This window comes from Nannospalax galili, unplaced genomic scaffold, assembly GCF_000622305.1.
Source record: "Nannospalax galili isolate Female #2095 unplaced genomic scaffold, S.galili_v1.0 scaffold321, whole genome shotgun sequence".
Classification (NCBI taxonomy): Eukaryota; Metazoa; Chordata; class Mammalia; order Rodentia; family Spalacidae; genus Nannospalax; species Nannospalax galili.
This window is the reverse complement of record NW_008345972.1, coordinates 2,090,895-2,104,172: the sequence shown is the minus strand read 5'-3', so window position 1 is coordinate 2,104,172 and position 13,278 is coordinate 2,090,895. Positions and strand designations below refer to the sequence as shown.

The 13,278-nt window shown below is 47.0% G+C and overlaps 1 protein-coding gene across 1 annotated transcript in view; it reads right to left on the bottom strand.

The window, feature by feature from the left end:
* Igfbp3 (insulin like growth factor binding protein 3) overlaps positions 1-5,865 on the bottom strand; it is a 7,822-nt gene extending 1,957 nt beyond the window's left edge. Inside the window, exons 1-4 of the mRNA XM_008842186.2 lie at positions 5,294-5,865; positions 1,695-1,921; positions 1,103-1,222; positions 436-576 (exon numbers count right to left, since the gene is read on the bottom strand). Of these exons, the coding sequence (XP_008840408.1) occupies positions 451-576; positions 1,103-1,222; positions 1,695-1,921; positions 5,294-5,699 (879 nt within the window). The 5' untranslated portion in view covers positions 5,700-5,865 and the 3' untranslated portion in view covers positions 436-450. The remainder of the gene's footprint in view (positions 1-435; positions 577-1,102; positions 1,223-1,694; positions 1,922-5,293) is intronic.
* Between the last annotated feature and the right edge of the window lie 7,413 nt (positions 5,866-13,278).

The window sequence follows — 13,278 nt, the reverse complement described above, 5'->3', positions numbered from 1 at the left end:
ATATTCTACTCAAAACAAAACAAAATCTAGGAGTGTCTATAATTTACAAACTAGTCTTTAACAAATTCTTGTGGATGAAACAGTTCCTCTGTAAGAAGATCAATGAATCACAGGATTTCTACAGATGGAGTTTTATGTTAAAAATCTTCTCATGGCTTGCATATGAAAGCTTACATACTTGAAATCACTTGGAATAGACTGGAATGTTGTTAGGCCACTGGTTCCAGCCTCCCTCTCTCCCTGAGCATGTGGCTGGGGACCTCCTTCTCTCTCAACAGTCCCCTTTGCCTTCTTCTCTTGGGCCTGGCTTCAGCTCCTGGGTCAGTAAGCTCAAGGAGGGGGCTGGGCCAGTGGCCAGAAATGCCCCTAGCTGTCCTCCTCACCCTCAATCACTCTAACGAGGAGCAGCTCCAGGGGCCCAGACCCTTGGCTTACGTGGCACAGTGGCATCTACTGGCTCTGTGTGCTGAGGCAGTTTACTTCATCCTTCCCTTTGGTATCATAGCCTGGCAGAGGCTGTCCATACTTGTCCACACACCAGCAGAAGCCCCGTTTTCTGCCTTTGGAAGGGCGACACTGAGGGATGGAGAGAGAAGAGCAGGATGTGAATACTCTGGGTAAATTGGTAAGCAGGCCCAAGGTGGTTTACTCAAGTGTGGCTCTGATGGACTGAGGGAGTACAATAAAGGTCTCTTAAAGAGCCACCCATGTGTAGGTAGAGGTTTGTGGACACGTGTGCTATAACCTCTCTGGGAAGGCTGGAGGGGTTGCAGAGTGGTTAGACCGGATCTCTCAGAGCTCACACTCAGCCTTATCTGCAGCATCTTCTCAGAGTCTGCTGAATGAATAGCTACAGAAGAGGCTCAGGCTCTCTGATCGGGAATCCTGTGATAAACACTAAGTGTGGACATTGTTTCCTTCCATCTCCTAGGTCCATGGTGTGAAATATTCAACTAGAAAGTCACCTGAAATACTGCCACCATGTGACCCATATCTGAAGAGGCACCACACTGGGAGGAGCTCCTGAGGATCACTATGAGGCTGATTCCCCTCTGAGCCAAGAGAGACAGGAGGAGGAAAACACCCCAAGGACCCCATTCACCTGCTTCTTCTTATAAAACCCTTTCTTGTCACAGTTTGGGATGTGGACACCTCTGGGACTCAGCACATTGAGGAACTTCAGATGATTCAGCGTGTCCTCCATTTCTCTGCGGCAGGGACCCTGAGGACACAGTTAACTGCTTTGAAAAAATCTCATAATGCCCACAGGACCACCCCAAGTGGGACCTATAATGTGCCTCTCCAGGACATTCTGTTTGGTGAGAAGGTTCTAGGAGGACACTAACCATTGTTCCCTGTCTCTTTTACTTTTTCCAGAGTGAGACACAGGTTCTGAAAGGGGTCTAGGATATAGGTCAGTGGGCTTGGAAGGCCCAGTGGATTTTTAAAAAGCCATCTTTCTGGGAATGTATCTGTAGGGCCTACCACTCACTTTATAATTCATCTTGAGACTCCCAGGAGTCTCTGGGATTGGAACAAATCTGCATTCTTTAACTAAGGAGGATTTGAGAAGGAGGTGGGATCTAGGTGGGAGAAGCTGTCTACCTGTCAGTGGGGACCACTGGGACTTCCTGTGTGAAGACTATCTTGGGGAGAATATCCTCTTTCCCCTCAAGAACAGGAAAAGTTCTCACGTATTCTGTCTCCTGCTTAGACTCAGAGGAGAAGTTCTGGGTGTCTGTGCTCTGTGATTCATAGTCAACTTTGTAGCGCTGGCTATCCTTGGCATGGCCTTTCTTAATGACATCTATCTTTGCATGGGGTGGATGGAACTTGGAGTCAGTCACCCGGTGTGTGCTGGAGGCAGCCTGGTTCTCCATACTCCCAGTGTTCCGGTCTTCCTCAGACTCACTGGCATTTCCTGGAAAAGTATAGGGAGAAAAGATATTACTATTACTGAAACCTGAATAATAATATTTTCAAAACCACATCACACCTAAATGGCAGTATCATTCAATTCCAAATAAGTTAAGAAAAATATCTGGATAAACTATTCTATAATACTTTCTGCTATACCTCGATTGCTTTCCCTCAGGAAGCCATCTGTTCAGAAGCTGTTCTGCCAAATGCTTTTACTTCACAGCTGCAAGTGAAGGCAGCTAATGCTTATCCAGCTCCTGAGCAGATGGGAAAGCAGCAGGCCTCATCTACAACAGCAGGGGGCAGGCACACACCGTGGAAGGCTGCTGAGAGCTGACCAGAAAACTCTCCAGGGCCTCCAAATGTGGTCCTTTCATCCCTGGGTGAAGCTGTTGCCAGGAGACCTGGAAAAAAAATCTACATCTTCTACCCACAAAGCACTGAGGTGGTGGCAGCAACACTCAGCCCTCCTGGGAATCTGGCATTTGCTCAAGTTTGAGCAGTACTGTCCTTCATTCTGTGAGCTCACCTTAGCCTGGCTCAGATGGAGAACTGATTTCATCTGCAGTATCTCACTTCAGGTATCCAGAATCATGTGGGCATGCATGTGTCAAAGGTTCATTTCCTAGATGTTTGTTCTGTCTTATGTCAAGGTCTACATACACCCTGTGCTTGGGGTGAGTTGGGCAAAACCCTTCCCACCCCTTAGCATTGGAGCACACAGAATGCAGACAACACCACAGCTTCGCCCTACGGCTTAAATCTTTGAGTGCCCAGGGGCATCCATTACCTGGGAGTAGGGGAAGAGAAGGTGGGAAAAACTTCTTACAGGGTCCTCGTTCATAATCCAGGTGCTAATCAGGAGGGCACTAACTGACACTGATGCTGGAAGGTTAATAGATTGAAATCCTAAGTACGTGACTAAATTTGTGGCTGGACATGTGGCCAGATTTCTTCATTCCTTTTCTAGTAGGACTCCCATAGGGATCCAAGGCCAGATGATTTGTCCCCAGTGCCCAGGGCTAAACTCCAGAGCTTCAGATTTAGTCTGCAAGTGATGGCCACAGAATTCCCTCACTCCTAAGGGACTAAATAGCTCGCCAAGCAAGAGCCTCCAGTTGGGTATCCATCTGATTCTAAATTTATTCTGCCTGGGTGCAAAGTGCAGGGGTCCAGTTGATCTCTTTCTTGTTGCTCAGGACATGCCAAACAATGGCATCCTGCCTACAGGGAAGCCATGGTTTTCTGGGTCTTGGCCCAGAAGGACAAATGCCCTGGCTTCCTCAAAGCTGTCAGAGGGCTGTTTTGTCTAGGAGGAACCTACCAGCAGGAACCTATGGAGCACTCTGGCCTCTAGGTCTGTTTCCCCACCTACTGCCTACCAAATAGTCCCTTAAAGTCTAGCTGTAAAACCCCCCAGTGAATTCTGTGCCTCTGGAGTACAAATTCCCAGCGTCTACAACCAGCACCAGGCACAGTAGGTCCATAATTAAACTAATGGCCTTGGTTTAAATTTACTTTAATCTTAGTGTTTTTAAAGGAAGTACTGCAACAAAGGAAATGCTAAGAATATGTAAATAAACATATTTACATTTCTTTTCCAGGGACCTCAAGTAAAGTCTTAAACTTGCTTGTTTTCTATTTTTAACCCTTAGACAGCTGAGTAGGGGGCAAGAGAATGTGGTTCTATTTAAGAAACAGAGAACTGACTTTTAAGTGTCATATAACTACCTTTGTTTTTCTCTAATGGATTTTAAAAGTCACCGAGTTCAAGGTCTTATAATCTTGTAAGAGCTCACATCAGTTTATACTCTAGATAGAGATTGGTGGTTATTCACAGTGGTTATTAAAGCCTAGCTAAAGTGGCAATGTTGGCATTTCTAAGATCACTTATGAAACACCCCAGAATGTGCTAGAAGTACACACATAGCAAAGGATAGAACTTTGCTTTTCATTGTGCCAGTGAAACAACTAGAATCTTGCTTTTCCAAGAATCTAGTACTTTCTCAGGGATGAATAAAGCCAGAAGGGTTTGCCTACCAGGGAAATACCTTTACCAGGCATGCAGATTTGCAGCCACAGAAGTCATAAAGGGACTGTCCACTCTGCTAGCCCTGGCCCCAAGGAATTGGTGGTGGGGGGATTGATTGCTCTGCACCATCTGCCCATCTTGATGTGGGAAAAAGAGGAGAATTCTAACCTTCAGCTGTGCAGGGCAGGAACGTTATGTTACATTACTGAGACCGGCTAACAATGCTTGAAATTTAGAGGAACAACTGCCAAATCCATTGAAAGCGCCCTCCCCGCCCCCTTTCTCTCCGAGAAAGGTTCCAGCTGGCCTGGAACTTGCTATGTAGTCCAGGCTGGGCTCCATCTCACAGAGATCCACTTGCCTCTGCCTCCGGAGGGAATGCTGGGTTTAAAGGCAGGTGTGTGCTACCTCCCTGCCCAGGGAAATCTTTTTTTTATAAAGGAGCAATGTGCTGGTGTCCTGGCGTCCTTGGAGTGACCACCTGCTTGATAGTGCCTGAGCCATGAGGGGTATCTGCCAAACATTTGCATTTTTCCTCTTTGGGGCTCCCTTCCCCTGCAGTTGGATGAAGAAGGGGAAGCATTCTAAATCTCTTCTCCATCAGGGAAATCCTCTGGATCTTCTCAATCTGCATTCATGGCACTTCACACACCTGGGCAAAGGTTCGAGCCCCTGCAGGCGCCGCAGGGTGCGGATAGGGACACATGAGGTTCCAACCGGTACTACAGCAGCTCTGTGTGACCTTGAGAAGTTCTTTGTTAACTTTGGGTTAGGCAACCGCAAAGACCCAGCACTCTAATTCCATCTCGTTAATTTCTGGTATGTGGGGCTTTGCTTTGCCAACCAGTCCGGGCAAATGTTAGTATTTTTCAAGAGACGTGCCATTTCCAACTACGTGTCTGTCAACCTTCATCTGTCGGAATCCGGCACTGGGTCCCCATACTCAAGCCCCTCTGGGATTGACACGTTCCCTCCCAATTTGTGGGAAATGGAAGCCCAGGTCCACAACACAAACCCAGGTATCCCCGAAGAGAGGGGGCACTATCTCACGACCAGGACAGCCAACCTCGGTATCCACTCTTCCCACCACTGAAATCTACCCATTTTCACGGAAAGCATTTTGCAATGTGCAAGATCGTTGCACCCTGAGAACCACGCAAGAAGAGCGCTGGCTGCGGAACCCCCTTCGCCTCTCAGGACCTGATTGCTCACCAGCAACTTCAGGACCGTAAGTGCTGAGCATCCGGAGCTGCACTCTTTTCTTAAGCTCCCTGGCCATTCGCGCCGGGGTCCTAGGGGAGGAATACGCACTGCGCACGTGGCCCAGGTTGCTTTGCTTACCTGGAGCGGATGCGGCGGGCAGATAGGCGCTCAGGCGGCCAGCGGCGCTGACGTTCACGCAGAACCCGCGGCCATCCAGCAGCGCCTGCAGCGGACGCGGCTCCGCAGGCGGCGGCTGGCAGCTGAGGCCGGAGCCGCAGCGCTCGGTGTAGATGCCGCACCGGTCGCCCTCGCGAAGCGCACAGGTCAAGCAGCAGCCACAGCCTGGCTCTCGCACCAGCTCGGTGCACCTGGGCGTGGAGGGCGGAGGCGCGCACTGGGCCAGCGCACGCGCGTCACAGGGTTCGCAGCGTACTACGGGGCCCGCGCCCACCATGCCCGTGCCGGCCCGCGCCACCGGCGGCCCACGGAGCAGAACCAGAGCCGTGAGCGCAGCCACCCAGAGCGCCGGGTGCGCGGGATGCATGGCGCCCGCCGGAGGGCCTGCGGCTCGGCGGAGGAGAGGAGCCGAGCGGAGCGGAGCCGAGCGATGGCGCACAGGGCCGGGCGATTGCTCGGGATCTGGGCAGTGAGCAGCAGGTCCTTAGCGCCCAGCCACCAAGCTGGCTCGCATCTGGCCAGCCTGGGCGCGTCTGCCTCTATATAGAAGCCGGGGTAGCCGAGGACACGCCCCGGAACGCCGCGGGTGGGGGGTGGGCGGGCGCAGCTCGGCTCCGGGGCTTGCACCTCCCGGGGAAGCGGGGCGAGGGCGGGGGCGCGCAGCGCGCGTCTCCACGGGGCACCTGCTCCCTGCCTGCGCGCAGTCTCCGCGCCTGGCCACCCCTTCGTCTCCGGGATCGGCCTGCACTCCCGGGCCTCTTACTGTGTCTTGCATCCCGCCCATTTCCGTGCCTCAGGTCCCCCCCCCCCCTTCCGAGTGACTTCCAGTCATCTCCGCACTCCTAACCCCCAGACTCTGCCGCCCTTCTCCCTGGACGCCCCAGTTTAGGTGGCCCAGCAAGGAGCTGATACTCGGGAAGCTGGCGCGCGCTCATTCACCCGGGTGCACTTTGCAAAGTTTTTGCAATTGAATTTCTCGAGTGGGGCATGCTGTGGGGGCATTTCCGGAGAGCATACAGTTCACATTGGGGTCTCAGAGTCATGGCGCTCGGGGTGCACTCCGCAGCCAGTTTGGCATCTGAGCCCCTATGAACTTACAAACACGCGTCTCCAGAGGCGCACGTGGTCGCCCGTTCCGGGCTCGCTTTTCAAAGAGGTACTGGCTCAAGTAGACTTTTCCATTCCGGCAAGTCCCCAGTTAGCAGAACGGACTGAAAGTGAATGCGTCGATAAAACAACACGGTTTTGAAGATTTAAAGCCCCCCCCCCGTTTTTTGTTTTGGGTTTTCTCTCTAGTTAACGTTTCAAATAGTGGTTCCATCCGCGACAAAATAATGATGAAGACATTAAAGCGGGCACAGCTGGAGCAGAATGAATACTCAAACAGCCCTCACAACGAATAACAACAGTATTTGAAGTCCCCTTTGAACCCCTGTACTGCAGTCTCCCGACATGCTCCAGTGGAGACTAGTGTTCTCCTTGATCTGCGCAGCCAACAACACTGCAGTAAAGTTGAATGAACTCTCCATCGGGATCTCACCTTTGAGGTTCTGGCGTCTGCTGGTTCCCTACTCCTACACAAATCTCTGCAGGGTCTACGCGCTCCTTCCGTGGGTGACCGACAGAGGACGCTGATGGTTCAGGATTGGATTGGCAAACTTCATGGCTGTTTTACAGTTTGTGTATAAGCAATGGGAACCAGTGAGACTGCCTTGAGAGGAGACTTTCTGAATACCCATGAATTATGTGCTTGCCTTAGGAGAGGGGAAGTTATCTTGGAGAAAACGGTTTTCTATGCAATTTGCTGCTGGAATAGCAAATTAAGGCACCCCCCTCAACCCCCATACCCCGGCCATCTAGCACACACCTTCTGGCAAAGTTGACGTTCATTTACCCATGTGCATATTTATGTCTCTGTATGCTTGGTGGCTCTCTTTCCTCGTATTTATGACTCTGTATCTGTTGCTCTCTTTCTCTATGTTTATATCCCTTTTATAAATATGTATCTTAATTTTAGTTAAATTTAGCCCTCTCCCTTTTATTAGCAAATAAATAACAATAGAACGGGGTTTTACAAAGGAAAAGAAACCAAAGATGACAAATATTAACGGCCTCCCTGGCAGTCCCGCCGAGGCACAGCAGCCCATTTCTCTATTAGTTTTTCTTTCTGCTCAGGCTGTGGCTAGACCTAATATTGTCCACCAGAAACTGCTCTAAATGTCCCTTCTTTTCTCCTCTGGATTAACACCCAAGAACAAAGTCTCTGATTATATTGGAAAATTAAAAGAAACAAAATAAATCCCTCAGCGTTACATTTGTTCTTTAAATAACCACAGAGACCTTGACTCCAAAATTAGAGAGAGGTTCTGTATCAAAAGTGATTTCAGAAGTGCCAGGTCTGCGGTCTGTTCGGGACATGTTATACACTGAGTTGATGTGCTCTGGTCAGTGTATCACTTTTATCCAGCTTTATCATCTGGCTGGTCAATGAGGATACTTGCAATTGATGGCTTTTTAGAAAAGATCAGTCTTTACCCTTCTCTTCAACAGAGCTCTGCTATCCCTTTTCAGTTTAGAAATGGGCGCTTATTCCCAGTGGCAGTCCTAGAGGGCGCCAAAGCGAAAAGATCAGTCTTTACCCTTCTCTTCAACAGAGCTCTGCTATCCCTTTTCAGCTTTAGAAATGGGCGCTTATTCCCAGTGGCAGTCCTAGAGGGCGCCAAAGCGCCAGGCATCCACCTGAATTTACAGACTAGCAGAACCTAAGTTGCATTGCAGCTTTCAAAAGACGTATTCCTTTAACACTGTTTTATGTAGACTGTCATCACCTTTATCGTGAAGTCTTGCAACAGCCAAGTACATCCGTGGCACTGATGTGAGGAGAATTTTGTTTTAATATTTAGTTATTTTCTTTTGACAAAACTGTAGAGGAAAGTCCCCCAGACAGTAATTAGTGCAGGAAGAATTTGGGTGGGATATGTAATTTTGTGACATGCTAGTTAATTTTGTCAGACTTTCAGATAGTCTGATGTTTGTGATCATGAATGTAAGCTCTTAGTGGGGGAAGGTGCCTTCCTCCCTGTTGAAGGTACTTGGCATACAATTGTGAATAATGGTGATGGTCAGGAGGCTGACCGTCTCTGCACTAACAGAGCCCTGCTGACCTGATTCTAATTAGTGATTCTGGCTGCCTGGCGGTTTATCTTATCCGAGGGACACAAACCCCTCATTGTTTGTAGCCTTTCCTCTGTTGAAGGGAACCTTGTTGATTCAGGATGCTGGCCTCTTTTCTTCTACTTGGGTCCTGGCTGGACAAGCAACCCAGGGATCTCAAGTCCTTAGGCACTGCTGACAGTAAGCACTGGCTCCAGTTATCCTCAGGGAAGTGAGTGTCAGCTTTACTGATCACTTATGGTCTCAGGACAGAAGGCCCAGACTCCTAGGGGCAGGAAATGTTAAAGACCCAGTTTCCAGGACTCAGTGTCACTCAGCCTAAAGCTTGAGAATTTCCCCTGGGGTAGGTGAGTGGGGGACAGGGAGCCTACTTTTCCCTTCTTTCAGGTGACCTGCTAGGTGAGCCTCAGGTTATTTACTTTAGACTTAAAGTTGCTTTAAATAACCATAACTGCCAAAGTGACTGCTATTAATAACATTGTAGGTGAGTTATCCACAAACTATCACTGAATACCGCTATGTACTAGCCACAAGGTTTCACAGACTGTGCAGGGAAAATCAGCAGAGATCACCATCTCCAGGGCAGTGTGACCCCCAGGAGAGCACAGGGGCCTCCTAAGTATTTGTATCCAAAGGGAGGAAGGGCAAACCTATCCAGGAGGTCAAGAAGATCTTTGAGGATGGTGATATTTGAGACTCATTGGACACAGACAGAGTCCCATGGAGGGAGACAGGAACACTATGTCCATATGCATCCTAAGAAAGTTGCTCTGTGTCCTGGAACATTGAGGGTCAACTTATAAGAGACAGTGTTGGTCTTGGCATGTGTGTTTTGGAGTAGGTGGGATTCTGAAATGTGGAAGAGAAGAGAAGGTAGTGCCATAAAGTGGAATGAAGAAGGCAGTACCCCATACCATTGGAAATCAGGAGCCTAGAGCTTGGACTCCTTAGGGGTAGTGTCTGATTTGGCAATTTGGAAATGGAAGGCAGGCTTCTGGAGAAGGGGCTTGGGTATATTCTGAACAGAGCCACAGGCGTTTCTGGGACCCCATCCTAAGGGAGTTTCTACTCAGTATGCTGATGCTTAGTATGACTTTTTACAGTGTAGTTTGCCCCTTGATACCCACAAACATGCCCATGTCACCAATAATCTACACGGTAACAGCTATCTGCCTCCTTCCACTTCCATAAAGGCATTCCTGTTTGCTTCAGATTCTGCTTAGTCAAGATCATAACATCAGAAACATTAAGAGAGGTTGGGGACTTGCATGAGACTAGACCTGGAAAAATTGATCATGTTCATTAATTTCTTGCTTTATATCTTTCTAAGTATATTATTACTTGAACTTTGTCCTCCATCTCTGAAATTCATTATCGTGTATGTTTGTTGGTGATGTTTTCTAATGTGTTTTTATTTGATTGTTTCTTTGATTTCTGGGATTTGTTTGATTCTTTTTCAGCGTTTCAACTTCCTTGCTGAATTTTTTCCTCCATAATTAATACCTTCTCCTCCAGTTTACTAACTGCTTCATGCAGTTTGGAGGTGATATTGTACAGGCCTTGAATGAGCTTCCTAAGTATATTCCTCTCCTTATTTGAGCCTTCTATGTGTTCATTAGTTCCTGACAAAAATAGGGCTGTTAATTCTTTCCCAAGCATTTCAGCTATCTGGAGAGTTTGGTTTCCATCACAGTGGACTTGGGAGCTTGGGAATGTGCCATGGTGACTTATTTCATGTTCTTTGAATTTCTTTGTTGTATTTTGTACATCTGTTAAGATATGTTTTCCATTTTTAACTCTCCCCCATTTTCTAACTCTAATTGGTTGCTTTCTCAGAGTCTAGAGGGATGTGTTGCTGGAAACTGTGTTTCTTGTAGCCGTTTAGGAAAGACAGAACAGTGCCTTTCACTTACTGATTGCCAGTCCTGTTCTTGCCTTAACAGTAGAAGACCCTTTGCATTATACTTGTGTCCTTGTTAAGGTTCATAGACAGCAGCATTGGGGTACTGTTTGGGGAAAAGTGTGATTTATATATATTTTTAAAGAGTAAGGGTATCATTATTTAAGTAGTGAAATGTAGGAATAGGTGTGATAGTATGAGGTGTGGATGATGTCTGTATGTGCATGTATTTCCGCATGTCTTCTGTTTAAGCTCTCACTGTCTCCCTTGTCCCCTCGAATTCCAGCCATTTGTATCTTGTAGTATTTTAAAATACCAATCAGAATGTATACAATTATCTAGAGGAGACAAAAGAATAGAAAGGTATGAAAGGCCGAGTCTTTCTTGTTCAGGGCCCTCCTTTAGAGAACTATCATTGACTGTGCCTCCTCATTAATAAAAACCGATTCCTGCAAAGCCTCGGGGTCCTGTTTTCTGTTCAGAGTGCCTACCACATGGGGGAAAGGAGGAAAGAGGGACTATATACAATATGAATGTGGAGAAAGATGCATGGGTTTGAGGTATGAGAGAAAGTAGGGAGACTATTATAGGTGTGGAAATGCAAAAGAAGAGTTGTAAGTATTGAAAAGTGAGACAGTCATGAAGGTCTGTCTGGTGATCTAGATGTTAAAACACAGCAGCTAAACAATTGTGATGGCTTGAGTGAGAATGTCCCCTATAGGCTCCAAGTATTTGGACATTTTGTCCCCAGTTGGTGAGGCTCTTTTGGGAGGGCTTAGAAGGTGTGGCCATGCTGGAGGAAACATGTCACTGGGGGTGGGCTTAGAGAATCCTTAAGCCTTGCCAGATCTCCAATCACTCTCTTACTTCCTGTGCAAGCTTGAAGATGTGAGAGCTTAGCTTCCACCCCTTCTCCAGCCACCTTTGCTGCCATACCTCCCCACCATGAAGGACTTTTGCCCCTTTGGAACCATAAGCTCAAATAAACTCTTCCTTCTGTAAGTTGCTTTGGCCAGTGTTTCTATCACAGCAACAGAAAAGTAACTAATACAACAATTAATGTGCAAATTTGCAAATAGTTATATAAAAATGAATAACCTCTAGAAAGGGAAACTAAGCTACTAAAACATTAGAGAAAGGTAAAAACAAATAAAAGTAAAAAAAAAAAAACATAAGAAAAACACACAAACCAGCATGCACATAAAACAAAGTACATATACAAACCAACAAAAACACAAACCAGCAAAAACAAATCAATGCACACAAACCATCACACACACAAACCACAAACCATCCCATATAATGCACACAAACCAAAGCACACAACCAACACATACAAACCAGCAAACACAAATCAAAACACACAAATCAGCATATACAACCATCCCACAAAATGCACACAAACCAACATACATGAACTAATGCACACACAAACCAACACACACAAACCAGCAAATACAAACCAACACACACAAGACAACACATGGACCAATACACATGTAAACCAACACATACAAAAACCAACACACAAACCAATGCACCCTCAAACAACACACAAATCAGTTACACTCAAACCAACACAAAACCAAAGCAGAACACAGAAACAAAAGCCAACACAGAAACCAAACACACACACACACACACACACCACCATAAGACAAGCTAACACACACAGAAAAGCATAACTTCTACTTTTCTTTCTTCTGACTCTTTTCTAGGCATAGTTTTGGGCCTCCCCAACAAATAATTTTCTTTAAAAGGCATTAACCCAAAGTAGAAGATTCTGGTCCAACTTTTTCCTCTGTAGGACGCTATGACTCCTCTCCCCCCTCAGACCACAAGTTGTGTCAGTTTTCTCAGGCAGGAGGAAGACTGGTGAGCCTAGGGATCAGTCAGATTTGGCCTGTGTGCCCTTTCAGATAAGAAGACTTTCTCTAAGTGTAAACTCTCTGTCAGAGTTTCCTGTCCTGATTCCCCTCAACCAGACACCAGCCTCTTATGAGGAAGGAACTTTCCACAGGTAGGAGGTAGGACTTGCTGTGGTCCAGGTTCTTTAGGGATATTTTGGTGAAATGGGAAATTGGGGTTCCCTCTTAGGATTCTTAGTCTCATTAATAAAGAGTTTAAGAATAGATTCAAATGGAAGCTTGAGGACAATTTAATTAGAATTTAAAAGCAAAACCTCCAGGCCAGGCAAGCTGTAAGTCTCAGCAGCTGCCTGGAGGAGAATGGAGAGAAAGGAAAAGATAATGCTTCATGCCTTTTAAGTTTAAGCTGCATGGTGATCAGGCACATGGTGAACTAGCAGCCACATGGAGGATGGGGGGTGGAGAACTTTAGAGAACACAAGTAAAGAAGCTCAAGATGTTGGCGAGACTCAAAATGCAAGGGAAACATGCTTACTTACAAATATAGAAGAAAAAGAGAAATTGGTGTTTTTCTGAATTCTTCAGAAAAGTGGTAAGCTGCTGCTTCAGGGGCAAGGATTCTGGGAAGAAAAAGTACATTATCTGGTTAAATAATGAATTATTCTGCTTATCTCTTTAGTGTGGCTTAAGGTGAACTCACCTCCTTAGAGCTCCCTTTGTTATGGGAGCTCACTTTTGCCAGGTAATTGATCCGGCCCAACTAAAATGTTTATTTATTTATGTATTTGTATGTGTATCAGTGTTTTGCCTGGATGTATGTAAGTGTGCCATATATGTCCAATGTCCACAGAGGCCAGAAGAGGGTGTTGGACTTCTGGAGCTGGAGTTACAGATGGTTGCTAGCCACTATATGGGGGCTGGGAACCAAACCCAGGTCCTCTGGGAGAGCAGCCAACGCTCTTAAACACTGAGCCATCTCTCTAACCCCCAACCCCCATCAAATT